We start from the raw sequence: 25,674 nt of genomic DNA on the forward strand, positions 1-25,674 counted from the left end.
CGGCTCGTACATTGCATGTGTCTGACTGGATTCTGCTAGGGCTATACGTGGCTAGTGACGTTTGCCCAAGTCATGTACGCGGGCAATCAGTTCACTCAGTACGCGTCGTTGCTTCAAACTCAGGTCGGTCATCGGTTGTCCGTCTTGAGCAACAATCTGTTGATGTGTTCGGACATTGCTCGAACGAATTGCAAACGGGAGACTGTCAACGGCGCCCAAGTGATCTCGCCCACGGCAGCGACGGGGGCAGTCCCCGAGGTCCAGACTGTACTGTGTACGGCAGGACCTGGTCGATCCTTCCAGCTCAACTACATGGGCTACACGACGACGTCGATTTCATCCACAGCAACGTTGGCTCAAGTCACGTCAGCCATCGCAAGCCTGCCGTTTGTCCAAGCAAGTGTATCGTTCAGCAATGGCCAAGGCAGTGTTTGTGATGCCACAACCCCCCAAGCTGTGCGAATACAATTCAACTCGGAGATGGGCGACATACCATTGCTCACGGCTTCGGGTGCAGACGTCGGAGTGACTGTGACGATAGCCCTGTCGGAAACCACCAAGGGTCGGTTCCACCACCGAATTGGACTCGCGCCTCGCTCGTACTTGATATCAGGCCTGACCCCATCGGTTGCGTACAATGTGCGCGTCGCTGCGTATAACAACGTCGGCTACGGTGCATTCGTCCCCGCACTGACCACGTATATTCCCGTGCCGAGAGGTCCCATGGCACCAGCGTCAGTGCAAATCATGGGGCAAACGGCGGCATCGTTTGGCGTGGTGTGGGAAGAGCCCGTCAGCGACGGTGGCAGCACAGTCACCGACTACACGGTCGAATGGGACCACACGAGGACGTTCCGCAGCAGTTGCGGAGACAACGCCGAAGTTCAGTACCTTTCCGTCCAAGGAGTGCCTCCCCTGGTCGGAACGCAACAATTTCAGTTGGCAATTGGCACGACCGTCGTGGGATGCGTAAACTGGGGCATCTCGGCGACAGATCTGCAAACGCTGGTTCGGTCCGTCGCACGATACAGTGCCGTCACGGTCGTCCAGCACGGTGATGATTCGGCCGAGTGGAATTACGGCCACATGTACGAGTTTACCTTCTACGCGCCGTTGACGACGGCACCATTGGAAAACGTGCCGACCATGGTGGCCACCCTTGTCGCGGGATGCAACAGCTTTACTGGTGGCACCATATCCGTCACGACAAAGACATTTGGACCAGGGTTGGACGACCTTCATGGTGTCGGCCGCCAAACTACCACCGACAACGCATGCAACGCATTGTATTTGAAGCCTGTTGGACGGAAGACGACATCCGACGCGACGGCGAAAGCCGCAGCTCTCGCTCTGCACGTACCTCCCGGTACAACCCTCCACCCGTTCTGTGCCTCGTGTGCACAGACCCTCACGGGCACCACCGTGGCCGTCACTACCGACTTGACAGCACTACTCTTTGTCGGCGATGTGTTTTCGATTGGACAAACCAAGTGCGTGTACACGGTGCAAGCGATCACAGTGTCGTCGATTACAGTGGGTCCTGGTGAATTGTGCCCAGCCTTTACGGGCCAAGCCCTTCCGATTTATCGTTATTCGATGCGGGCGTACGTCGTTCAAGACGTCGAGCCTGGAACGCCGTTCTACGTGCGTGTCGCGGCGCAAAACGCGATCGCAACCGGGCCGGCGACGTACAGCTACTAGGCGGCTCGCTGTATATAAATATGCATCATATTCGTGTTTGACGAGACTTGCGCGACTACAAATTGGGAGGAAGGACGCAATTGCGCTGGACGTTGGCGCACTTGTCGCAAACACGGTCGCGCTTGGAGCTCCCTGTTGTCAGCACCATTCGCGTCCTGGAGCACTTGCCGCACACTTGGTTTCCGCAACGCCTGTCGGATGAGCGTGACAATCGCACGACGGGACAAGTTACGTCGTACTTGCAGTGGTGCCTGGTGCGATGAAAGGCAAACTTGTTGAGGCACAACGTACAGCTCTAGCATTCCCCGAGTCAGCAATGCCTTCGAGTAGTTTGCTCGGGCTTCACCTTGGCCGCGCCAAACATGTAAATTGGCGCGTACCCAGAGCTAGGCTCTGACACCCTTGAGCTGCACGACATGACGTCTCCACCAGACGCAGTGCATAGAACGCAATGGTCGATGGCACGAATCCATTCGTCTCGGTCCAGATGAGCTTCCAACGTGAATTCTTTCGACATGGCTCCAATGTCATCCTAGGAGTCGCCGTGAAAGGCCATTGTCCCCAACGTCGTTCGAACACACCTCGAGCATATCTTCTCCACGGATCATGAAGGTGCTTGCGTTGTCGGACACGATCTCAACATCGCAGCTTGAAATGACGAGCTGCACTTCAGGATTTGCTTGGAACGACGAAGCCAACGTCACATGCTGATAGTCCACCGTTACCCACATCCGCTTCCACTTGTGTCCTCGTTGAACAGGCAGCCAGCCCGATTTGATGATAATCTCCACGTCGTTGGCAGCATCCTCGTCCACGGATGATACGGAAAGTCTTGCCGTCGATTCCGCTCGCGAGATCACGTCCTACATCATCAAAATGTGACGGATCGATCGATGGATATCCCGAAGACCCTTTTGGACTTGTACCTGCAGGACGGACAACCACCCATCTTGTTCTGCCGTCGACTCGGCAATGAGTAAAAACGACTTTTGGCTCGACAGGAACTTGAAGGCACTGCAACGACATAACGTCATGCGCAATACGGAGAGGGAATTGGTTGCGTACTTGTTGTGATTCATGTTGGTCGCAAGAACGCTGCGAATGCTGTCGGTGAGGGAGTCCACTGGCGACACGGAGCACCCGTTCAAGTCGATGACCTTGTGCTTGCGCTGGTATGTGGCCATCCAGTCCGTCGGTGCGTACAGCAGTGCTGTCAGGACAAGTTGTCCATCATACCATTTGAAATGGACGAGCTCTTACCATTGGTGAATAGCACGATGTGGTATACTTTGACCGAGTTGCGGCACACTTTTCGCAGCAACCCTTCCTTGACGAACTGGCGGTCTTTGTCGGGGGGCAACCCGTACTTAAACTCCACTTGGCGGAGCTTTCGCGTACTCTCGCGGGCTTCGACTGTGTCTCGAATAATCTGAACGACACGATGGATGGCGGCAATCGCCGACATCAACGGCTTGTAGTCCATGTGCGCTTCACTCGTCCACGGTTTGAGCTCGGCCAAATACAGGCTGTACTTGGGAATGCGCTCGATTGGCATGTTGAGGAACGTGCGCAACTGGTGCAGCGTCGTGGCGTTCATCGGGAGTTGAATCTCGGCCAGCATCGACACGAATCGATCCGACTACAACCAGGTCGTCATCGATTTGTGCATGGTCAAGTGGGTCCTGTACTTCGATGGCAGCCAGCGCCGACTCGTGGTGGCACGCATACGACGAATACAATTGAAACAGTGGCGCGTACGCGTTGAAAATTGCTCCCTGCAAAGGTTTCGTGTGAGAGCAGATACATGTCCCGTCGTACCACAAGGTGGATGGCCACGCTGCCATTTTCAATCTCCTTCAAATGATGCGTGAGGTGGTCCAGGAACTGTTGGTTCAGCGTGTAGATCTGCCCCATGCTACAGCTTGAATGAAGCCACAGCACCAGAAGTCTTGCACGTGCCTCGTGAAAAAGATCGACATGTCCGCGTCCAGGAGCGTCTTCTTCGTGCAGTTGTCATGTAGCACGCTGCTAACGAGTCCGGTTTGGACGCTTGCCCCACCTACGTAGCCGCAGTGCCATCAGGATTCGGTCGTGGGTGATATTGTAGGTGAAATCCTTACGTCGGTTGAGTCCCAACATCGTCAACCTCTGCTTCAATTGCTCGTGCTTTTTCAGCGACATTTGAGACAACCGTCTCTGCAAGCTGAGCTTGCTGTTGACCTCGACGCTGCGTTTCCGCTCGACTTCGCGCAGCATCAACGGCTGGACAAACATGCGAATGCAAGTGCCCAAGCACTCGACGTAGCTCTGCTCCTATCATATCCCCATCGTTCACGTGAAGACATTACACGCAACAGTGCTCTACCGAGCGAACGATTTCCGTCAAAATCTTGTGCCGAAACCCTTCGGCTTTTTGATCGTCATACACCAAAAAGTCGAGCTGCTTTAGGTCTATGGGATCTGCTACGAAAACGACGACGCATGTCCACCAGAAGATGAGTTGGGTGGTCGCAGCCACTACTCGCTTCCTTGTCCTTCGGACATGGCACGAGGAACAATGCACACGTACTCTGTTCGGGATCGGAGTGGATATTGACGTCGCCGTCGAACGACTTCGATCGAATAGTTGACGTGCGCTTTAGAGCTTTGTTAGCCGACTCTTCGATCGCCTTGGTCCATTCTGCCAGTCCGTCGGGCGAGTAAGCGCATAGAAGCCACTCTTGATTGTCCCATCGACAGCTCATTTTGTCTTGCCGTCTCGACTTGAGAGGGGACAGCCTCGACATGGACGACGGTGCCGACACGATCTCGGCCGCGAACGTTGTCGAGATTTGAAAGCAGTACAGGGACCGTCTACAGTTGTCCGTGACATGACGAGTTGCACGGACTACGCACTGGTCCCGTCGACGCACGACGATTGCACCGGCCAAATTAAGCGTCTGAATCACTGCGCCGCCATGATACTGCCGCAACACCCCGCCCTTGATGTCAAACTCGTACTCACTCCACTACAACACCGTCGAACCGCATCACGGACTGCCCCAATGGTCCGTCAGACACGCCTTGTACCTTGTTCTTGCGATCTCGACGCAGGAGCGTCCGCTTCTTAAACTCGATGAGGCACCCGAGCCAAGTGAGGGCACTCTGTTTGACCAAGTCGAGCACGCGGTTGCATTTATTGCACACTCGGACGGGCCGCATGTCGTTGTCGAACAGGATGGAACGGTGTTCCGAACACAGTCCGCACACGACAAAGCCGCACCGTCTACGCGACCAACCGTCGGCCTTGACCACCTCGCATGCGCTTGCAACGTTGAGGGGGCCACGCACCTGCAGTGGTGGCGCCGCAAGAGCAGTCGAAATGCCTTTCTGCATTGACTGCATTCTTCCGACACGCTGTCAGGGATCCAGACGGCGGCCGGGGCGGAGTCGACTGCTGTCGTCGAATCCTTGGCCTGCGTCTCCGTGATGAGGCGGCCGATCGTGGACACCCACGCTTGTTTGTCCTGAACGGTTGGAGCAAACAGCACAAACGACTTTTGCGCGCTCGACATCTACCACACGAGAAAAAGAGGTGTCCATGAACATGGTTGCATTGGCAGCATCCATTGCGATGGACGCACCATGAAGCCACACTCAAGCGTGTCTGCGCCAAACAGATTCACGTATGACGACGGGACTGTCCCATCGACGCGGCACGCTTTCGAATGAAAGTCCACGATCCGGCGCGCATGGAACGTCTCGGCGGACAGGATGTCGCTGTACATGAGGAGATCGTTGAAAAGGTGCACCATCACCTTGTCTTCGCGTTTGGTGGACATCTAAACACTGTGTTATCTCCTTCCAAGATCGTCATGCACGGGATCGATGGAAGCCAAACCTTGACCAGCATGCCGGATCGGACGCAGTGTCGGTTGAGCGCAAACAGCGACACTTGGCCCGCGAACTGCGCCTGGATCCGCAGGACTTCCTCCGTCTTTTCTTTCTGGCGCAGGGTTTCGTCCATGCGCTGGGCCGCTTCGCCCATCGCTTGCACAGTCTACCACCATACCACACACGAATCACCAAAATGTTTTGGAGCTGCGATCGAACCACGTACGAGCTTCAGCGATGCCAAGTCGGGATGGTCCTCGCGAGTGTGTTTTACGACCCGCTACGGCCGTGCCACATGTCGGCCGTCGTGGACGCGACGTCTTTCGTACCTGGAGCAACAGGTTGTACCGGGGAATCCGTTGAATCGGCAGGATGAGCAAGCTCTCAAAGGTTTGGTTCGAACCGCCTTTTCGCTGACATTGCTACAAGCATCACAACACTCAAGGAAGGTGCAGAGAGGGAAATGGGACGGCGGTGGGTACGTCGAGGAGCGTCGAGAATCCCTTGGATTGGGTCTTGTACTCGTTCAAGAGCGGTGTAAAGTCGTCGAAGTATTTGGCATATTCCGAGTAGAACGACGTAAAGAGGGGGATGTACTGGTTGAACAGCACCACGATGCGCTCAGTCGAGTTTTGTCCATGCTCTCTCTGAAGCGTCACTTGCATGAGCTCTTCGAGAAAGGTCGAGTTGAGCTTCACGAGCTCTTGCAGCGTGTTGAAGAAGACCTGCGGGGACTCGTGAGCCCGACACAACTGTCAACGATCGACAACTTACGGCCACGGCTGAGTTGGTCATCATGGGGTGTTTCGCCTCCTGCAATGGCTTGACGAACGATTCGACGAGCGTCACGAGGTTCTTGACGTATGTGGCCTCTGTCGAGCACATTTCGTCGACGACCAGGTCAAGGATGCCATGTTGTTCTGCCGCAGGCCCCACAAGGCTGGCGTTTCCAAGACCTGCATCTGTACTCTGGAATCGCTCTCGCTCATCGCTGTCTTGCCGAGCAAGTGCCCTCGCGTGGGCCACCAACGTCTTGGCCGTTCGAGAAGACTGCGAGGCTGTGTGCATGAGGGACGGCGTAGGTTGTACGTCTGCTGCCGGTGACTGCTCATGAGCGCTGACGCTTCGTCTGGGCCTGTGCTTGTGCATGAGAGTGCGACTAGTGTCGGACCTGTGCCAGGTCGGTGACGAGAAGAGCTCGCGTGGACTAGCTTTGCAACTCAATGTTGACAACAGAGTTGACCGCCATACTGAGCTCAAGCTTAAATATCTTTGCCTTTCAAACAGGTTGCGAATGTGTGTCGTGCTGTGCAACGATAGGTTTAAGGTAAAACGTACTGTTCAAATGCCCTAAACGAGGAAATACTGTTATAATTTATTCAAAACCCTTTGAAATCGGATACTCTGTCGTGGAAGGTGTGGCATGCTCACTTGGCGGTCGTGGCCCTCATGCATCGGTTGACAGGCGGCAGCGTTCGCTTCCTCGCGCACCGCGCTTTGTCGCCGTGCTCTCATTCTGTATCACGCGCGCTGCACCATTTGGTACCGCATAACCCGTTTGAACTCAAAGAGAACGAACTGGTTCCGGGAATTCAAGCGGCCGAGTTCCAGCAACGACGAGAGCAAGCTGTGGACCTCCTGCCCCCTAACTCGATACTCGTCGTACGTATACTGCACGCTCGTCGCGTCCTCTGCTTCATGTTGGCCCACCACCATTAGCTCAACGCTTCCGAGGAAAAGTACTCGTCCCACGACATCCCGTACGATTTCCGACAAGACTCCCACTTTTTGTACCTCACGGGCCTCGACGAACCTGACGCTGTCGCAGTGCTCAAGAAGAATGCCGACTCGACCTCCGAGTACATTTTGTTCGTACGTCCCCGGGATGCCCACAGGTTGGACACACATGCACCCATCCCTCTGCCATCTCATCTGCTGTCGTTGTGTTTTAGCGAGCAGTGGGACGGCCCTCGCACCGACGTTGAGCTGGCTACGACAAAATTTCTCGCGGACGCAGCTTTCACTGTAGACGAATTCGAAGGGAAGTTGCTGTCGATGGCCGCGCCGGACACGCAAATCTGCTTGACTGCCCCCGTCCAAGGACGGTATCCCCAGCGATTCCTCCAAGCGTCACGTACAATTGCACAGACGCACCAATTTCAGATGGCCGACGCACTCCTGGACTCACTGCGAGTAATAAAGTCTCCTGCTGAAGTGGCCAAAATGAAGGAGGCTGCGGACATTGGAGTCGATGCGTTTTGCTCGGTCATGGCATCGTGCGCTCCAGGGCAGCTGGAACTTGCGCTCGCGGGTCATTTCGAGGCCAAGTGCCGCGCACGAGGCGCACCTCGCAATTCGTTTCCGTGTGTGGTGGGGGCCGGCGCGAACGGGTCGGTTATCCACTATCTGTCAAAGAGAAGCATGTTGAAGCCACACGAACTCGTCCTCATGGACTCGGGCTGTGAAATTACAGGCAACTACGTGAGCGACATCACGCGAACGTGGCCCATCGATGGCCGCTTCACGACTCCCCAAGCCACATTGTACAGTCTCATCTTGGACGTGCAACTGCGTTGTTTGGAGGTACGAGGCGGTCGATTCCCCGAGTTGAGCATGATTCCTCGTGGTCGTAGCGACTCAAGCTCGCCATGGAGCGCAAATCCACGTTGACGCTGGACGAACTGCACCATTATTCGGTGGGCTTGCTCGGGCAGGGCATGAAAGACTGCGGCATCATTCCAGCGACTGTCAGTCTCAACTCGACCGAGTTCAACCACCTCTTCCGAAGCTACAACCCGACGCACTTGAGCCACTACCTTGGCATGGACGTCCACGACACCCCGCGGTTTTCCCGATCGTCGGCGTTGCGGCCAGGCATGGTCGTGACGGTGGAGCCAGGGATTTACTTGCCCAAGCACGATACGAGGGTGCCTGCCGAGTTTCGAGGAATTGGCATTCGAATCGAAGACGACGTGTTGGTACGTCACTTGCAACTCGATGCAAATGCCTTGAGAGGAACAGCTCATGCTGTGGATAGATCACTGAAACGGGGATCGAGATTCTGACCAGCCGTGTCCCCAAGACCATCGACGCCTTGGAGGGATTCGTCGGGTCCGCCGCCGTGTAAAGAGTCAGCGAACACACGAACAAACAAACGAACAATAGCCACGTAGACAGCGTGAGGATAGTGCTATTTTTTTCAAGTCCAACGATCGACGCCCTCCTGCGAGCATCATTGCCTCTTTCGATGGAAGTGGCCGCGCTCAGCGAAAGAGTACTCTTGCATGTGTGCATCGGATTTAGCCCGCCTGGAGGATCTCAACTCGCGGCGGCGCTGGGTCGACGCGCTCGTTCGTCGAGGTGTCGACGGATGTTTTGTTTTGCCCAACGGATGGGAGTTGAGTCAACGACATTTTTTTCAATTGCATAGAAAGATCAAGTGAAAGTGAATAATATTGCTCTCTGCAGTTCAAGTTGACGAAACAGGGTTTTGCCCGAGAAAAGATCGCGGGGGAAGCACCACACAATTCCTTCTGCCATGCATCGCGCCATCGGTCGCCGCAGCTTCAGCTCCCGACGCGTTGTCGTCGTGGACGGTATTCGCCTTCCTTTCCACAAGTCCGGCACTGTCTACAACGACTTGATGGCGTATGACTTGATGCGAGATGCCATCAAGGGCCTCTTGGTCAAGACTGCAATCGACCCTGCCAAGATCGACTATGTTTTGTGCGGTACCGTCATCCAAGAAGTGCGCACGAGCAACATTGCACGTGAAGCTGCCCTCGGTGCTGGCATCCCGAAGAACATTCCTGCTCATACTGTCACCCAAGCGTGCATTTCGTCGAGTCAAGCAATCGCGACAGGCGCGGAGAAGATTCTGGCTGGGAACGCCGAGATTGTGTTGGCGGGTGGGGTGGAAACCTTCTCGGATGTTCCCATTCGCTTTTCCCGTCCCATTCGCAAGCGTTTGATCAACTCTGCAAAGGCGCTCAAGGCAGGCCCTGCTGGGATTTTGAAGCTCTTGTCGGGATTAAAGCTCAGCGACTTGGCGCCCGAAGCCCCCGCAATTAAAAACTTTCACACGAACGAGGTCATGGGCAACTCGTCGGATCGTCTATCGGCGCGCTTTGGCGTCACGCGTAAAGAAATGGATGAATTCTCGATCAAGAGCCACCAAAATGCCGCGAAAGCACATGCCGAGGGCAAGTACGACGGTGAAATCGTTCCATACATGGGCACTACCCTCGAAAACGGCATCAACCCCGACAGCAACTACGAAAAGGTGAGCGACGTCGTCTCGATCGCGCTTCATGTGTAAATTGGAATCCAATCGTGTGTGATGTAGGTGTCGTCGCTGAAGCCTGCATTCGTCAAGCCCCATGGCACGCACACTGCTGCAAACTCGTCATTTTTAACCGACGGCAGTGCCGCCACGTTGCTCATGTCCGAGTCCAAGGCGCTCGAACTGGGGTACACGCCAAAGAGTGTCTTGTTGGATTCTGTATTTGTCGGCGTCGACCCGTTTGAATCGTTGTTGCTTGGCCCGGCTTACGGCATTGCCCAAATCCTCCAGAAGAACAACCTCAAGTTGGACGACATCGACCACTTTGACATCCACGAAGCGTTTGCCGGTCAGGTGCTGGCCAACTTGAAAGCGTTGGCCGACGAAGACTTTTGCAAGCACGAATTTGGATGGAGGTACGCTGACGATGCTGCTGGTGGTGGTGGAAACGCCTTGACCTGAATCGTACGGTTGCGGGGTAGTGGAGCTGTCGGTCGCGTGAACCACGACAAACTCAACACGTGGGGCGGGTCTTTGGCCCTAGGCCATCCCTTCGGCGCCACGGGCAGCCGCTTGGTGAACACAGGCTCGAACAAGCTCGTCAAGGAAGGCGGCAAGTACTCTCTCTTGGCCGCGTGCGCAGACAGCGGGTTGGCTTATGTTGGGTTGCTGCAAAAGTACGAAAAGAAGTAAGGAATGTCGCTGTACAACGTGTTCAGCCACTCGCATTGTTGACGACGCCACCGGGGGCGGCGGAGGGTACAGTCGCAGGAATGAGTTGGTTGGGCTTTATCGTCGATGTCGTCCATTGCTCGAACTTGGATGTCGTCGCGCCTCGGGCTGCGGAGCTCGGCATGGCAGACGGCCGACACTGCTGCCCACCAAAGTGATGCCAAACATGTGCCCTTGTCTGGCTTGGGGCGATTCACGTGCCATAACCTTCATGAACGAAGCGATGTGAATTGAAAAATGTCGGTGCTCTGGCATGAAACATCGCGCGTGTGGCGCCATACTCGGTGGTGGGCTGACACACATCCAAAGGGAATATATATAGAATGGGTTTAGCAAGGTTTAGACGAGGAGGACGGCGTTGATGCACCCGTCGTTTTCAGGGTTGTTCGTGACCTGTGCAAATTTACCCCACACGACTTTGCCTGTGGTTGTGACAAGCCCGAGCTCGCTCACGTTGACTTCGATGATCGTCCCCTTGGTCATCACCCCCAGCTGCGTGTAGAGCGGCGACGACGGGTTCTTCTTGACGCCCAAAATGTCGAGCTGGAACGTCGTCTTGAGCTCGGGGTGGGTCACATGTGCCTTCTTGAAGCGCATGGCGGCTGGTCGAATGAATCGTTCGTACTTTGGCGGCTTGCGCGTAAAGTTTTCACCGACGAACGTTGCCTTGGTGATCATGCGCTTCCAGGCCTTGTTGCGGCGCTTCCCGGATCGCAGCACTTTAAACATTTCGTCATCTGCAATCGGCTTGACTTTCGGGATGGGGACGTCCCATTTGCCCGCCTTTTCCTTTCGTTTTTGCTTGACTGTGTTGCTGAGAACTTTGGCACGACTGACTCCTTCACGATCTAACAAGTACGACGGGACTGCGCCGTCGGGGATGTTGTCGTCGTTCGCGTGCTTGTTGGTACGTTCATTATGCATCGCGAGCGTCTTCTTCATCGCCGCCTTTTCCTTGAACCTCTTCTGGTTGTACAACTTGGCACGCAACCCGTGGACCTTTTGGGCAAACGCGGAACGGCGATGGACTTCGCGCGCTTCCTTCTTGCGCGCACGCTCATGGTGATCGTACCGCACACCATGGCGCTTCTTGTGCATTTCCATATGCTCATGTTGAGGCATGTTGACGCAGTGGTTTCCCTAACGACGGGGGACGAGCGGCGGCGGTCGGTGGTTTCCACCAACTGAAACAATGTTGTGTGATTGGCACCCACCGAGCGGAAGCACTCCAACCAACCAATAAAAATGGCCAACCATCGACATCACACTATTTTTGGGGACCTGAAATAGTGTGCAATCCATCGTCCGCAAAGAACTGAGGTCAGAGTGCACGACACAAACAGCGGCTTGGTACAACGACGCCGCGGGATCCATGAGTTTGTGCAGCTATAGCGATGCGGCGGGGTGCAGTCGGGCAGCACGAGGGCTTACTCGCGTTTTCGATGTGGTGACCCCCGTCTCGTAATTAACCGGAAATGAAACGTCTTTTGCGGACTGAAACGGTTTTCCAAACCGCCGCATCATCGACGCACGCAATGCAATAGCACCGTTAGAAGGGGTCTTTACGTTAACGGTGCCATCGCGGCACGAGGATATGCCACAGTTGGTGCTCCAACCCGACATCGGGACTGCAAAATCCAAAATGCAGCGGTGGCTGAAGGACGCTTGGTTGGTGCCCTTGTTGATCGTAGTGGTGTCCATGACAGTTCGAGCTGCCTACGGTTGGTGCTTGGAGAAATCTCATTGGTATGACCTGCCTTGTGTAGAGTCAGTCTGGTTGCGTGAAAATGTGGTTGCCGTCCACGGACGAAATGGTGTCGACTCGTTGGCACTGGCGCTGTGCTTTGTCGTGTTTTGGAGTCACTGCATCATCCTGATGGCGATCGACTGCTCAAAACCCAGTAATACGTGTCAATCACGATGGTTTCTCGTTGAACCTCGTGTTGTGGTAGCGTGGGCTCAAAAGTACAAAGTGCAGCACGTACGGCACACCTTTTCCTTGTGTGCCCTGCTCAGCATGCCCTTGTGGTAGGACAAGTTTGCCACAGCGGACATGATGAAAAAGGCGGTGAGTGTGGCGCTGCTCAACTTAGTGGGGATCGCCCTGCCCATGGCACTCGTTTTGGTGAAAATTGGCCTGCCGTGGAGAGGAACAGCGTCACACGGGCCGCTGCCAACATGGTACACTACGCTTTCACTTGGCATTGACGCTTCCATGCGCGCAGGCTCTCGGTTCTCGTGGACTTTTCCTGTTTTCTGATCGTGGAAGAAGTCTTATTCTACTACGCGCATCGCTTGATGGTATGTTCAACTGGCCGAGCACTCTTGACCCTATTGAGGAGATGCCTCTTGTAGCACACCAAGGTAATGTACGCTGCGTATCACAAGAAGCACCACGAGTTTACTGCACCCATCGGCGTCGCTGCTATCTACTGCACACCCGTTGAGATGGCAGTGGTCAACGTGCTGCCCGTGATAGCTGGTAAGCATGTAGGCAGTCGCCACGTCAGCATTCGCCTTGATGGTAGGGCCCTTGTTGATGGGGTCGCATGTCACGACGACCACGGCTTGGTTTTGCGTGGCCCTCATCAACACAGTGCAAACCCACTCTGGGTATGACTTTCCACTTATGGTGGCGTGCCCAGTCGCACATGAGCACCATCATGAGACGTTTACGGAGAACTTTGGGTTGGTCGTCGAGGGGGGATGGCGGGCTTTTTGATGACAGTGTGAAGTAGAGTGCTTGGCGTTCTGGATGCAGTGCACCACACCAACACAAAGTTTGTCGCGCGTTTGGAAGCGGCAGCGAAAGCAGAGCGGGAAAACATCCCCAAGAAAGCCTAATGGCCGTCGAGTGCGTTGAATCTAGTGGCAGATCTAGAAGCGATGATGTTGAGCGTGCGGATGCCGGCGCTCCCTCGCTTTTTGCCAACTTGAAGAACAAACTGGCCAATCAAATCGTTGGAAACGGCCGAAGTTGGTCTTCTCGATAGATCTTGCCTCTGGAGCCCCCATCGTGATGAAGCGGCGGGAGACGATGGACGCTGTGTTCATGCCATTGTGGGCCACTGGTGTTACCATGGCTGTTCGAGCTGCGTATGGTATGCATGCTGTAACTAACGCTTCTCCTGTGATGTCGCGTCCGTTGTGTAGCGTCGACGTGGTTTCAAAGGTATGTCGAACGCCATGGGCCAGAAGCAATCTACCCGTCGTCATTGGGACTGTCCTTTGTCGTGTTCTGGACACACTCGGCCCTCATGATGGTGATTGACTACACGAAACCTGGTACGTCACTTGTCTCGAGATGAGACCATTAAAACGTCCGAGTCGCTGTAGCATGGGCCACACAGTTCAAAGTGCAACCCGTACGGACATGGGCACTTGGATAGGTCATATCAGCATCCACATAGGACAAGTACGCTTCGAGCAGCATGACGTGGAGCGCTGTCAAAGTTGCGCTGGTCAACCTGCTGGCAGTGGCCCTCCCCATGTCGATTGTCATGTTCAAGGTTGTGCTGCCGTGGCGCGGAGTGGTGCCGCACGGACTGCTTCCTTCATGGTACACCCAGCATCTATCGGTATTACTCTGACACAGCACATGATGGCAGGGGGTCTGTCGTCTTTGAATTTTGCTCGTTTCTCGTGGTGGAGGAGTTCTTGTTCTACTACTCGCATCGAATGTTCGTACGTGATGCACCCATCGCCCACCGCATTCCTTCGCATGAACAGTGACAGTAGCACACGCGGGCATTGTATGCGACGTATCATAAGAAACATCACGAGTTCACTGCTCCGATCGGCGTCGCTGCGGTCTACTGCACGCCCGTCGAAATGGCCGTCGCGAACGTGTTTCCACTCATGGCCGGTACCGCCCAAACTCGACTTTTCCATGGTGCTTACGTCAGCATTGCTGCAGGGCCAGTGCTGATGGGGTCCCACGTGACGACAACAACGGCGTGGTTTTGCGTCGCGCTCATCAACACGGTGCAAACCCACTCGGGGTACGACTTTCCCTTTATGGCGTGTCCAAGAGCCCACGACTTTCACCACGAAACGTTCAACGAGAACTTTGGGTATGCATTCACTCAATTGTCTGCGATCTATTCCTCTCAGATCGTCATCCACTCACGTCGTCGTCATCAACGACGTAGTGTCTTGGGCGTGCTCGACACAGTGCACCACACAAACGTCAAATTTCTCGAGAGAATGGCCGAACAGACAAACGCACAGGTGAAAAAGCCCAAGGCAGCTTGATCCTCGTGCTAATTTCCGTTGCATATTCCGTGCATGACGCACGAGGAACTTTAAGAGGAATGGCTACGTTTTGAGTTGCAATGTGCTGTCGTTGAAATGCAAACGCCTGCCGTGATGGCACGATGATCGATACCCACGATGCGCGCACAAACTAAGGGATACCTGCTTGACGCACACTCAATTGCTAGTTCAAATACGAAAACACACGATGCTTCCAACGTCCACCGTGAATACACCACGATAGGTTTCAAACTGTAGTGAGCCAAGAACTGGTCCATCTCCTCAAATTGGGCGTCGTGGATGGAGTGCGTCCTCCAGTGTGGCAGCTTTTCCTCGAGCGATAGGAATCGGTCGGAGTACCACACGACATGGCTCTCGTACAATGTCGCTCCAGAAGCTAAAGATTGACGGCATGCGATCGTTTTCGTCGCCAACCACTCGTGAAGACCACGTTCTGGTCGTGGTCGCGAATCGATTCACGAGCATCTTTTCCTTTTTCACGAGGCCCAGTGATAGCTGTAGTGGGAGTCGGTCAATCTCGTATTTCATCCTGTCAGCGTTGAATTCGACCTGCCTCAGTACAAGCGAATGAGACTACCCTCACGTGGAAAGGATCAAGACAATAAAGTTCCCTTGTCGCCGTCCAGGCTTTCGACATACATCTTGTCCAGAAACTTGGCTGCGCGGTCGAGGTGGTTTCGTTTGATGCATGGCGATACGACTCATCGAATGGTTCAACATGGATGGAGTTTCAAGTGTCGGACGTGACGGCCTCAACGCTGCGCGCGTTGTCGCAGTCCAGATGTTGATTCAGACCCTGGGAATCTCATTCCAAACACACCTGACGAGGCGCAGTCGGCGTCTTGCGAAAATCACGTTCTCGGTGACCTCTGCGGACCCACACCGTCATGATGAGAATTGTGTCAGCCTGGTTCTAAACCTTGCATGTCCCGACGCTGCAGTCCCCCCAGCTTGTGTGCCTCTTCGAGCGTTATTGCAATATCCTTCTACAAGTTCGACCACTTCCTCATGCCGTCCAGCATACTCGTCAGCGCCTCCACCTCATCTTGCATTACGAACAAGCGCCTGGCCTGTCCGGATAAAACCGGTTGAGATCTTCCGAAATTCAACTTTAAATTCGGATATTTTGAATCAGGAACTCCCCCCTTTAGGAGACTTCCTCGTACTTTTTGGCGTATCCATTTTGAGCCGCAGAGTTCCAAAGGGAAGAAGAAGGACCATGTCCCGACGATACGACGGTCGCACAACGACCTTTTCCCCCGAAGGCCGCCTTTTCCAAGTCGAGTATGCCATGGAAGCCATCAACAACGCCGGCTCTGCTGTCGGAATCCTTGCAAAGGACGGTATCGTGATTGCAGGTGCGTGTGGTGGTCGACGGACAGAAAGATCTGCATCATAACACCATTCCATCTGCTTAGCTGAAAAGAAGACCGTGTCCAAGCTTCTTGCCCCCGTCAAAAATAGCGAAAAGACTATGAAGCTGGACGATCACATCATTTGCGCCGTCGCAGGTACCCACTGTGACCCGGGGTGAGACTATGCATCATCTCATATGAATAGGTCTGACATCGGACGCCAACATCCTTGTCAACTACGCGCGATTGTCGGCCCAACGATACCAATTATCGTACCAGGAGCACCAACCGTGTGAGCAACTGGTGCAAACGATTTGCAACTACAAGCAAGCCTATACCCAATTTGGTGGCCAACGTCCGTTTGGTGTGTCGTTCTTGTATGCGGGGTGGGATCGCCACTTTGGCTTTCAATTGTATCACAGTGACCCGAGCGGTAACTACGGTGGGTGGAAGGCGACGGCGATCGGCGCCAACAACCGCGCGGCCAAGAACTTGCTGAAGTCGGACTACCAGGAAGGTATGACAGTCGAGGAAGCGCTCAAGTTCTCGGTAAAGGTCATGGCCAAAACCATGGACACGACGACGCCCACCGCAGAAAAGCTCGAGTTTTCCACGTTGACCCGTAACGAACAGGGGAAGCTGGTCCACCGCTTGCTCACGGCCGCAGAGACCGATGCCCTGCTCAAGGACGTCGGTGCCCAGACGGCTGACTCGGGCGACATTTAAGCGCTAAACTTCCAGTTGGCTGCGAAAGACTTAATCGCGCGTAAAATGAATGCCCGTTACCCATTGAATTGCATTGAACAACAATCAGCTACACGTTGAATTACCGATGGAGGGCATCAGAGGCTGCGCCCTTGGCCTTGTCGACAGTACTCTCTATTTCGTGCTGCGCTGACTCGACGGAGTCTGACACCGAGTGCGAGATGTCTCGGATCATCGGGACGTTGCGGGTCCTGCTACCACTGCTGCATGAGCTCATATCCCACCCGCATATCCAGCTCGCGCCAAGCCACATCAGCATGAAGAATAGGAGGAGCGCGATGAGCTGGTACTTGACGTTTTTCCACCACAGGACGTTCTTGAGCTTGGTCGAGGATTGTTGGAACACGAGCGCATCGTGGTGGAGCTTTTCGGTCTTGCTCACGAGTTCGTTCATCTTGACGCCGCGCTCGAGAAGCTATGCCATGGATGTAAGCTGGTGAGATTCGCCATGAAGGCCATGGAATGCAGAATTCAAGCACCGTACCCGATGCAGACTGTCGGCCATCTTGTTCTTTACTTCCTTCACTTGATCCGTGACCTAGCAAGGCACTTGTGAATTCTTGCCGCAATCCACCGTGTGGTGTTTGAGATGCCATGACCTTACCACGTCAATCTTGGTTCGAATCTTGACATGTTCATACTTGATCATGATTGCGTGCAGCTGAGGCACAAAGTCCTTGGGGGACTTGCTCCTGTGCCCGCCGCGCGACAAGAAGTCGTTCTTGGTCTCTTCCAGCATCGCGTACGCGGCTTCGCGTTGAAACGTTTCGTCGCACATGCAAATGTACGTGAGACCGTCAAACACGTAGTAGTAGTACACGCGTTTGCCCATAGTGAACACATTTCGAGTCTCTGTCGGGTGAGCCTTGTCGAAGACGTCACGCAGGACCGCATGTGCAAACTTGGCCGGCTCAGCGTCTGTCGGTTCGTCTGTGTATTCACAAAGCACGGCCAGGTCGCGGGCAATCATCGCGTACGAGATCGGCATGATGGTGGCGGTTCTGTCAGCGAGTGTCGCGTCGTCGTCGAAAGATCGGTTTCAGATTCGACACGTCGTGATTGGTAAAAAAGCAGCACAAACCACAACATCGGATTGGCTGAGTTTAACCGGATACGGATACAAGGGGATTATAATCGCATTCAATTGGACAAAATGTCTCTGATATAGCCAATGAGACGAGGGCACTTTCCCCACCACTAATGAAGCACTTCGGCGCTCATCCCAGACAGCATTTCGTTTTGGGGACAGTCAATTCCTTCGCCGCCATCCCCATGTTGTCGAAGAGCATTCAACGATTGTCGCGAAGCTATGCTTCCAAGGCCGCTCCTTCCTCATTTCCTGCGTATGTCTTGAATGCGCCCGCAACGGAAGTGACGACGTTGGCCAACGGCCTCCGCGTCGCGTCAGAAGGTGGCCATGGCGAAACGGCCACCGTCGGTGTCTGGATCGGTGCCGGCTCCCGCTACGAAACGGAAGCAAACAACGGGGCCGCGCACTTCTTGGAACACATGGCCTTCAAGGGCACGGCCAAGCGCACCCAGCAACAATTGGAAGTAGAAATCGAAAACATGGGTGGCCACTTGAACGCGTACACGTCGCGCGAACAAACCGTGTACTACGCCAAGGTGTTCAAGAAGGACGTCCCCCAAGCGTTGGATATCCTGTCGGACATCTTGCAAAACTCGAAGCTCGACGAAGCTGCCATCGAACGCGAACGTGATGTCATCTTGCGTGAAATGGAAGAAGTGAACAAGCAGCAAGAAGAAGTCATTTTTGACCGTTTGCATGAGACCGCGTTCCTCGGCAACGGCTTGGGCCGTACCATCTTGGGCTCTGAAGCCAACGTTCGCAGCTTGACCAAGGGCGACCTCCAAGACTACATCGCCACCCACTACACCGCTCCCCGAATGGTGATTGCCGGTGCCGGCGCCGTCGACCACCAGCAATTGGTCGACTTGGCTCAGCATTCCTTCGGCAACTTGCCCACGGAACCCCGTGTGCCCGTGCCTGAGTTCGGACCCGTCAAGTTTGTCGGTTCGGACATCCGAATTCGCGTACGTGTTCATATCGAATCCGTCTGCCGTTGCTAAGATCTCTCATGTATCAACGATAGGACGACGACCTGCCTTTGGCCCACGTCGCGATTGGTTTCGAATCGTACGGCTGGACGTCGGAGAACTCGTTCCCGTTGTTGGTCATGCAAACTTTGTTGGGCAGCTGGGATCGCACGTCGAGCGCTGGCTTGAACGCGTCGTCCAAGCTGAGTCAAGTCGTGGCCGAGCAAGAGTTGGCTCATTCGTTCATGACCTTCAACACGTCGTACCAAGACACTGGTATCTTCGGCGTGTACGCTGTCGCCGACAAGTACAAGTTGAACGACTTGACGTGGTACGTGATGGAATCGCTGGTCCGCTTGGTCCACAAGACGTCGGACGACGAAGTCGAACGCGCCAAGACCCAGTTGAAGGCGTCGATCCTCATGCAATTGGACGGGTCGTCTGCCGTCGCGGAAGACATTGGCCGCCAATTGTTGGTGTACGGTCGCCGCTTGACTCCGGCCGAAATCTTTGCGCGCATTGACGCCGTCGACGCCGCCGCTGTCCGCAAGGTTGCCGACGATGTCATCAACGACAAGGAACACGCGTTGGCCGCCGTGGGTCCGATCCACGAATTGCCCGACTACAACTTCATCCGCCGCCGTTCGTACTGGGTGTCGCGTTAAGGTTCGCACGCCTCCATGTGAACAAATTAAACCACACCACCACACGTCGTTGGATATTAGACATCGTAATTCTTGTGCTCCTTGTGCTCGAGTGACTGTTTGCAGTCTCCTCCTTCCTCTGTCGCTCTCGTCCAACGCGATGTCCTGTGTCAGGGCTGTGCTAGCTCTGCTTCGACACTGCTACCAGAGTGCCACCGCGCTCACGTCTGCGGTGCCATTTCGTCGAACCGAAGCAACGCTGGCTTGACCCACGAGCTCTCTCCCGTTTTCAAGTTGTAGTAATAACATGTCTGCGAGTCCGCGTCGACGAACTTTTGGTACGTTGAGGCAATCAAAGTCGCAAGTCGCCGTCGCGCGAGCCGCACACGATATATCCCTTGAAGCTTGGTGGCCGCAGCTTCCCGTTGCCGCGGAGTATTGAGACCCGTCAGAAATGCCTTGGCATCGCCCTCTTTGCGACGACGTAAACGCGGGAACTGGTCTGCGAGATCGCTGGTGCCCAAGAGCACCGGCTTGGTCCATTGACTCTGGCCTGTCTTGGAGTTGTAGTAATAATACTGTTGCGAGTCGGCATCCAAGACCTTTTGGTACGTTTGGGCAAGGACGTGACGAAGGTGGCGGCGGGCATTGCGAACGCGATAGAGAGACTGGATTTTCATCGCGGCGACGTCGACTCGGCGAGACGTAGGCAAGGCTGAATAATCCGTTGGGGGGCTGGGGTTGGTCGCAGGGCCGCCCCTCACCGTCAAGGCTGCACGCACTGGATTGGGAATGTCAGCATCGCCCAGCAGCCTCGGTTTGGTCCAGTGGCTCTCTCCCGTCTTGGCGTTGTAGTAGTAGCACATGTTCGTGTCTGCGTCGAACACTTTTTGGTACGTCTGGGCGATCAGAACGTGCAGGCGACGGCGCGCGTTGCGAGTTCGATACAGCCCTTGAATTGTGACAGCAGCAACTTCCATCCGTCGACTTGTTGGGAGTCTGGCAAGGGTGCAGCTGCCGTCCTTCAACTTCTTGTATGTCTGTCGGGGGGTTGGAGTGGTGGAGCTCAGCGCCACTGGAATGTCGCCCGACCCGAGCAGTGTGGGCTTGACCCACTGACTTGAGTTGGTTTTGGTGTTGTAGTAGTAGCATTGGTTGGTTTCTGGATCGAAGACCTTTTGATACGACTGGGCAACTAGCAACTTGAGCTTGTTCGTGGCGGCTTTCTTTCGAAACAAGCTTTGGATCTTCACTGCAGCCGCCTCCAGTCGACGCGGGGCGTCCAGGTTACCAAGTCGATTCAGTGGGGGGGTCATCTTCGGCGTGCTGCACGACCCGGCGTACTTCCACAGCCTTGGCGGGGTCCACTGGCTCGTTTGAGTCTTTGCGTTGTAGAAAAACACCATGTTCGTCGTCGGGTCCACGCACTTTTCAAATGAAGTCGCCACGAGCAACTGCAGTCGCCGCTTGGCCTGGCGGGAGCGACACAACGCCTGAAGCTTCGTTGCCGCAGCATTTCGCTGGGATGCCGCAGCCTGCTGTTTGTTCACCACCACTCGCTGGACCTCAACAAGCACACAGCGCCATTTCGTCTTCAGTCGGCGGTACCATCCCTGGATGCGTGTGGCCGCTGCGACTAGGCGCTCAGGTGGGTGGGGACTCGAAAAGACGTGGAATGGCAAACGATATACACCAGTACTGGAATCGCCAACAAATTCCAACTGCGGCTGCGTTGCTTTGACTTTGCGATCGTACACGTAGAAAAACTGGCCGGGAAACACGTCGTGGGGGCGCTTCACGTAGCGATATCGAATATATCCCCTGCAGACTTTGATGCGGAGTTGAGTCTGTGCAAACCGGCGCTGGCGGTGGCGGCGAAACCACAGCGAAATGCGGCATGCCGCGGATGCTCGACGTAAGCGACCTTGCGCTTCATCCGCAGCAATGCGCTCGATCTGATGTTTCGTGGTTGTGACAGCGTAATCAGTTTGAGCGAGCTGACTCAAGTGGTCGCGCACTCTCTGGAGTGCTGCCTTGTCTCGACCGATCGCGCGTTCGAGTTCCCGCTTCGTTTGACAAGCAAATTTGAACACGTCGTCGTTTTGAAACGCGTGGGCTTGGGCTTGAGCTTCGACGTGGGCAAGGATTTGAGTGTTGGCGACGATGTCGGCCGCGAGCATGGCGTCTTTCGCCTTGAGCTCCGCGATAGCTTTCTCCAGCGTCGGTCCCCACACTAGGTTGATTCGAGGTGTGGGCAATATTGCATTGGGGGTCGACCCTTTTGCATTTTCGATGCGCGGGGAACGAGTGAGTAGAGGCAGCGATGCCACGTCGCGGGGACGTATGTGCGACTGGCGTCGTTGCGGTTGAGTCAGGTGGCTGACGACTTGATCTTCTTCTCTCTGGTTTTCGTTGGGCTCGGCCTCGCGATGTGGTTTGGTTGTTTGCCCCGTGAGACTGATGCTTGGAAGTGCTTGACTGCCCCAAAACCATGCTTGAGTCGACGACGACTCGGGTGTAATCCCACATTGTTTGACCGTTGTTCGCTTGACCTCCTTGGGTTTCGACCGTTTGGTGGCTTTTTGTAAATGCAGCTTCTGACCGCATTGATCGCAAAACTTGAAAGTCATGGGACAAACGGCATGGCACTTACGACAGTCGATGGAGCGTTCTCGTCCATCCTCTTTGGCGGCTGCTTTGTGACCCATGCATGTGTGGAATGCCCATCACATCCATTGCTCAGTTTCAATTCGCCGAGTTTGAACGAGGTGCTAAATTTACCATTCTTGTGCACAACCACATTGGAGCTGCTACCATGGCAGCTTCGGTTGACTCGCTCGGGCGCCAATTCATGCGCATACAGGTAGCTCCCGGCAAGCTGGGCGTGGGGCTCGTGGAATCCCCTGGCGGGGGTGCGTGTGTCGGTCATTATGAGACCGCCTGTGGAACGATGCATCCGTATCAAGCCGTGATCAAGCCTGGTGACCGCCTCGTTTGCTTGAATGGCCAAGCCTTGGAGCACAAATCCCTCGCTGAGGTACATGACAGCTCGCGTCGATGCGGTCTGTCCTGATGGCATACCAGGTGATTCGACTCCTCATTGCCTCCAACGATAGCCCTCGGGACCTGACGTTTTCACGCACACCGCCAACGCTTGTCCGTGGCCACTACGACGTCGGGAAGGTTGTCCAAGTCGAAATTGCCCCGGGTCCACTAGGATTACACCTCCATCAGGCAATTCGCCACTGTGCCTTTGTCGACGAAGTCCTCGACACAAGTCCTTTGAAAGGACTCGCCCATGTCGTGCATCGTGGGTGTCGACTCATTCGCATCAACAAACACGAAGTGTCCACGATGCCGCGTGAGGCCGTCGTTGCGTTGCTAGCCCAACTCAAGGACCAAACGAAAACGATCGAATTTTACCGCATGGCCCCGGCCACGTGCTCTGCGTTGGTTCAAGTTGATATATCAGAGGGAGATGGACTCGAATTGGACGGTTTGACAGTGGCGACGGCCTCCTCCGTGAACGGCCTCTTGGTCGGCGACGTCGTTGCAGCTGTGAATGACGTGGATATCACGACCCTCGACGCCGCTGCTGGTCTTGCCGTGTGGAACAAGGCGCCGTTCCCCAAGCGAGTCATGTGCTTTCGCGTCAACAAAATGTCTGATGGAGGCACACCAGTTCATCAACCTTCGTTGTCGGTTCGACCAACAATGCAGCCTTCTCCAATTCACCAAGCGTCCATGCCTGACCCGTTGTCCAAAATCGAAGTCACGATCGCTGACGCCCAGCTCGGTCTGAATGTGGATACCGGCGAGTTGAATTATCTTCGCCTGACCGGGTTTGCTACCCCAGCCGACGCCCAAAGGCCGTACTACCAACCGCACCACGACAAGCTTCCAGGACGATGCGTCGCAAGTGTCAACGGCATCGATGCCTCGTCCTTTTCACGCCATGCTGTACTTGAGCTTCTCGGGAAGTTAGCTTTGGTCCCAAAGACAATCGTGTTTGTCACGTCGGCGGATTTGGCCAAGATGCGTGCTAAGGCATTACGCGTAACAGTCGAGGTTCCACCGGGCTCCCTTGGCGTGGACTTTGACGGAAACATAACCAGCAGCACCGTCTTGACCGCCTTCCGCCCTGTCGACGGCGCCCCCGGCGCACTCGAACGCAGCGGTGTCGTCGACTCTGGCAGCATCCTCGTCGCGATCAACCAGATGAATGTCTCGAGCCTCGCCTTGCACCAAACCATCGATTTGCTTAAGAAACTCACGGACATTCCTAAGCAGCTCACGTTTGTTCGTGGAGGGGTTGTACACGCCGTGACGCAACCCTTCGTGGACGTTTCCGTTCCTCCCGGTCCCATCGGTGTAGCTCTGAACAGCGCGATTGCAACAAGCACAATCGTTCAAGCGGTCACTCCTGGCAGCGCTGTCGAGGCAATGGGCGTGATTGGTCCTGGGTCGATCCTGGTTGCCATTGACGGCTTTGATGTGACAGCATTGTCCCTTGCGAAATCCACCGAGCTCTTGCGTGCGTTGTCTGGCCATCGAAAAATTCTGTCGTTTACTACTTTGTCCAACAAAGGGTTCGTGTGGCCAGCATCATTTGTGATGGTGCCTACGTCGCCGGGCCCACTGGGGCTGCAATTCGACAGCGGTACTCCCGACGCCGCTGTCGTACAAGGTTTTGTCCAGCTTGAGACAGCAGCATCTGGAGGTGTGGGCGACGTCCAGAAGCACGGGGGCGTCGCAATTGGCAGTAGTCTTGTCGGAATCGATGGCGTCGACGTCCGCTCGAAGTCCCTCATGGAAATCTCAGCGATTCTCAAAGACATGGGGAAAGTCGCCAAGATTCTCTGCTTTTCACCGCCTTCTGACAAGGCCATCTCCCCGCCGTCGACTCCAAAAGCATTTCCCCCGACGACGCCATTCCCACGACAGAATTCACTCGAAACATTGCAAAAGCAAATCAATTTGTCCGACGACCAAGTTGAGATGCTGCTGCAGCGTCGGAAAAGTGACATGTCCGACAAGCCGCCTATGGTGCGAGTAAGTTTGAGCCAAACTCCCACCGACGATTGCTCATGATACATTACCTCCCTCAGCGCGTGAGCTCACTTTCGTCGAATGCAAGTGCGGAAGAACAACCGTCGTCGCCGTCGCGGCTGACTCGGGAGTACCAAGTCCGAACGGTATGCGGCTGACACTGCTGGAATGACGAATTTTCACAATCGAATCGTTAACATTCGTCTAGTTCACGTGGCTCGGCAAGTTGAAACCACAAGTGCTAGTTGTGGACAAGGACCAAAAGAGCCTGAACGTGCATGATTGGGATGGAAAGCTCAAGTCCATGGGTTTCTCGCGCTTGGCCATTGCGTCCATTACAGGAGTCACGAAGGGCAAGGGAGGGTTCAGCAAGAAGCACTCATGGCCGAACATTGACGACAACTTGTGCTTATCTATCGCTGCAGGCAAGTCCGCGTCACACGAGTACATTACCACGTCCATGGAAGACCGGGATGTCTTGGCAGGACTGGTGGAGGCACTCATGCGGACCACCTCGGCGGTCAAGTAGCACGTGAAAATGGCATTTTATCCGTATCCGTATAAAACTACAAAAATAAATAAAGTTCGCGATGTTGTTGGCACCACTTGAAAATACGATCATCGAACGGATCTGGCTGGAGGCAACGCGGCGGTCAACCCCATGTCGAGGAAACGCCGAATCCCGTTGTCCAGGCCGCCGGAATCGCATCTCTTCGAGGCAGATTACGACTGCTGGGTCAACGTTGTACGTAAAGTAGCGAGCTACATGCAATAACCGCTGATGATGTACGTGTGTGGATCTCAATAGGTGCGGCTTCGTCAGTGGGTGTCGTCCGTGGATGAGTATCACGTAAGTTGGCTGAACGAGCCTTGACTTGTGCCGACTCGAATGACCTGCTTCATGTAGCAACCGCGGCACCAAACGCCCACGCTGCTTCTC

At 54.9% G+C, this 25,674-nt stretch overlaps 12 protein-coding genes across 18 annotated transcripts in view; 8 read left to right on the top strand and 4 right to left on the bottom strand.

Moving 5' to 3' along the window:
• The window catches only part of H310_00849 (hypothetical protein), a gene marked incomplete at its 5' end in the record, with an annotated part of 30,538 nt that extends 28,789 nt beyond the window's left edge, over positions 1-1,749 (top strand). The window contains one exon of the mRNA XM_008863779.1: positions 40-1,749. Within this exon, the coding sequence (XP_008862001.1) occupies positions 40-1,701 (1,662 nt within the window). The 3' untranslated portion in view covers positions 1,702-1,749. The remainder of the gene's footprint in view (positions 1-39) is intronic.
• H310_00850 lies at positions 1,705-6,819 on the bottom strand. Of its 2 annotated transcripts, none has more exons than XM_008863781.1 (22): positions 6,349-6,819; positions 6,057-6,299; positions 5,904-5,996; positions 5,801-5,854; positions 5,582-5,740; positions 5,325-5,522; positions 5,032-5,255; positions 4,771-4,966; positions 4,597-4,709; positions 4,271-4,554; positions 4,067-4,161; positions 3,822-4,014; positions 3,661-3,760; positions 3,520-3,616; positions 3,390-3,476; positions 2,962-3,340; positions 2,767-2,911; positions 2,628-2,715; positions 2,283-2,564; positions 2,048-2,233; positions 1,941-1,996; positions 1,705-1,892 (listed from the first exon to the last, which is right to left on the bottom strand). In XM_008863781.1, the coding sequence occupies exons 1-22, from the start codon at positions 6,721-6,723 to the stop codon at positions 1,757-1,759; spliced, it is 3,783 nt and encodes a 1,260-aa protein (XP_008862003.1). In that variant the 5' UTR covers positions 6,724-6,819; the 3' UTR covers positions 1,705-1,756. The 2 variants fall into 2 exon arrangements, with proteins under 2 accessions (XP_008862003.1, XP_008862002.1); XM_008863780.1 differs by having other exon boundaries at positions 1,711-1,892; positions 4,067-4,164.
• A 159-nt stretch (positions 6,820-6,978) lies between these two features.
• Positions 6,979-8,842, top strand: H310_00851 (hypothetical protein). 4 transcript variants are annotated; one of them, XM_008863782.1, is made up of 5 exons: positions 6,979-7,236; positions 7,294-7,469; positions 7,527-8,157; positions 8,208-8,552; positions 8,612-8,842. In XM_008863782.1, exons 1-5 carry the CDS (start codon positions 7,024-7,026, stop codon positions 8,699-8,701), a joined length of 1,455 nt encoding a protein of 484 aa, XP_008862004.1. In that variant the 5' UTR covers positions 6,979-7,023; the 3' UTR covers positions 8,702-8,842. The 4 variants fall into 4 exon arrangements, with proteins under 4 accessions (XP_008862004.1, XP_008862007.1, XP_008862005.1 ...); XM_008863785.1 differs by having other exon boundaries at positions 7,527-8,552; XM_008863783.1 differs by having other exon boundaries at positions 8,208-8,842.
• A 219-nt stretch (positions 8,843-9,061) lies between these two features.
• H310_00852 (hypothetical protein) lies at positions 9,062-10,868 on the top strand. Its single transcript, XM_008863786.1, has 3 exons — positions 9,062-9,856; positions 9,920-10,272; positions 10,339-10,868. The coding sequence occupies exons 1-3, from the start codon at positions 9,113-9,115 to the stop codon at positions 10,547-10,549; spliced, it is 1,308 nt and encodes a 435-aa protein (XP_008862008.1). The 5' UTR covers positions 9,062-9,112; the 3' UTR covers positions 10,550-10,868.
• A 3-nt stretch (positions 10,869-10,871) lies between these two features.
• On the bottom strand, positions 10,872-11,775 carry H310_00853 (hypothetical protein). Its single transcript, XM_008863787.1, has one exon. It carries the CDS (start codon positions 11,708-11,710, stop codon positions 10,928-10,930), a length of 783 nt encoding a protein of 260 aa, XP_008862009.1. The 5' UTR covers positions 11,711-11,775; the 3' UTR covers positions 10,872-10,927.
• A 512-nt stretch (positions 11,776-12,287) lies between these two features.
• Positions 12,288-13,310, top strand: H310_00854 (hypothetical protein; the record flags this gene model as incomplete). The annotated part of the gene is made up of 7 exons (XM_008863788.1): positions 12,288-12,309; positions 12,355-12,489; positions 12,541-12,569; positions 12,621-12,769; positions 12,814-12,889; positions 12,944-13,070; positions 13,117-13,310. The coding sequence occupies 7 exons, from the start codon at positions 12,288-12,290 to the stop codon at positions 13,308-13,310; spliced, it is 732 nt and encodes a 243-aa protein (XP_008862010.1).
• A 250-nt stretch (positions 13,311-13,560) lies between these two features.
• On the top strand, positions 13,561-14,974 carry H310_00855. 2 transcript variants are annotated; one of them, XM_008863790.1, is made up of 8 exons: positions 13,561-13,689; positions 13,742-13,873; positions 13,925-13,953; positions 13,999-14,147; positions 14,197-14,272; positions 14,327-14,453; positions 14,505-14,661; positions 14,740-14,974. In XM_008863790.1, the coding sequence occupies exons 1-8, from the start codon at positions 13,608-13,610 to the stop codon at positions 14,840-14,842; spliced, it is 855 nt and encodes a 284-aa protein (XP_008862012.1). In that variant the 5' UTR covers positions 13,561-13,607; the 3' UTR covers positions 14,843-14,974. The 2 variants fall into 2 exon arrangements, with proteins under 2 accessions (XP_008862012.1, XP_008862011.1); XM_008863789.1 differs by having other exon boundaries at positions 14,327-14,661.
• Positions 14,975-16,016: 1,042 nt separating this feature from the next.
• On the top strand, positions 16,017-17,007 carry H310_00856 (hypothetical protein). Its single transcript, XM_008863791.1, has 3 exons — positions 16,017-16,221; positions 16,282-16,374; positions 16,424-17,007. Exons 1-3 carry the CDS (start codon positions 16,083-16,085, stop codon positions 16,942-16,944), a joined length of 753 nt encoding a protein of 250 aa, XP_008862013.1. The 5' UTR covers positions 16,017-16,082; the 3' UTR covers positions 16,945-17,007.
• Positions 16,984-18,008, bottom strand: H310_00857 (hypothetical protein). Its single transcript, XM_008863792.1, has 3 exons — positions 17,588-18,008; positions 17,468-17,521; positions 16,984-17,398 (listed from the first exon to the last, which is right to left on the bottom strand). The coding sequence occupies exons 1-3, from the start codon at positions 17,969-17,971 to the stop codon at positions 17,045-17,047; spliced, it is 792 nt and encodes a 263-aa protein (XP_008862014.1). The 5' UTR covers positions 17,972-18,008; the 3' UTR covers positions 16,984-17,044.
• Positions 18,009-18,181: 173 nt separating this feature from the next.
• H310_00858 (hypothetical protein) lies at positions 18,182-22,418 on the top strand (the record flags this gene model as incomplete). Its single annotated transcript, XM_008863793.1, has 2 exons — positions 18,182-19,038; positions 19,098-22,418. Coding segments are annotated over 2 exons (1,466 nt in total), but the record flags the coding sequence as incomplete, so codon positions are not given.
• H310_00859 (hypothetical protein) lies at positions 19,907-22,315 on the bottom strand (the record flags this gene model as incomplete). The annotated part of the gene is made up of 1 exon (XM_008863794.1): positions 19,907-22,315. One exon carries the CDS (start codon positions 22,313-22,315, stop codon positions 19,907-19,909), a length of 2,409 nt encoding a protein of 802 aa, XP_008862016.1.
• Positions 22,419-22,442: 24 nt separating the features above from the next.
• Positions 22,443-25,325, top strand: H310_00860. Of its 2 annotated transcripts, XM_008863795.1 has the most exons (4): positions 22,443-22,722; positions 22,770-24,737; positions 24,794-24,880; positions 24,943-25,325. In XM_008863795.1, the coding sequence occupies exons 1-4, from the start codon at positions 22,501-22,503 to the stop codon at positions 25,261-25,263; spliced, it is 2,598 nt and encodes an 865-aa protein (XP_008862017.1). In that variant the 5' UTR covers positions 22,443-22,500; the 3' UTR covers positions 25,264-25,325. The 2 variants fall into 2 exon arrangements, with proteins under 2 accessions (XP_008862017.1, XP_008862018.1); XM_008863796.1 differs by having other exon boundaries at positions 22,443-24,737.
• Positions 25,326-25,674: the final 349 nt, after the last annotated feature.

Source organism: Aphanomyces invadans (genome assembly GCF_000520115.1).
Source record: "Aphanomyces invadans strain NJM9701 unplaced genomic scaffold supercont1.2, whole genome shotgun sequence".
NCBI classification, from domain to species: domain Eukaryota; phylum Oomycota; class Saprolegniomycetes; order Saprolegniales; family Verrucalvaceae; genus Aphanomyces; species Aphanomyces invadans.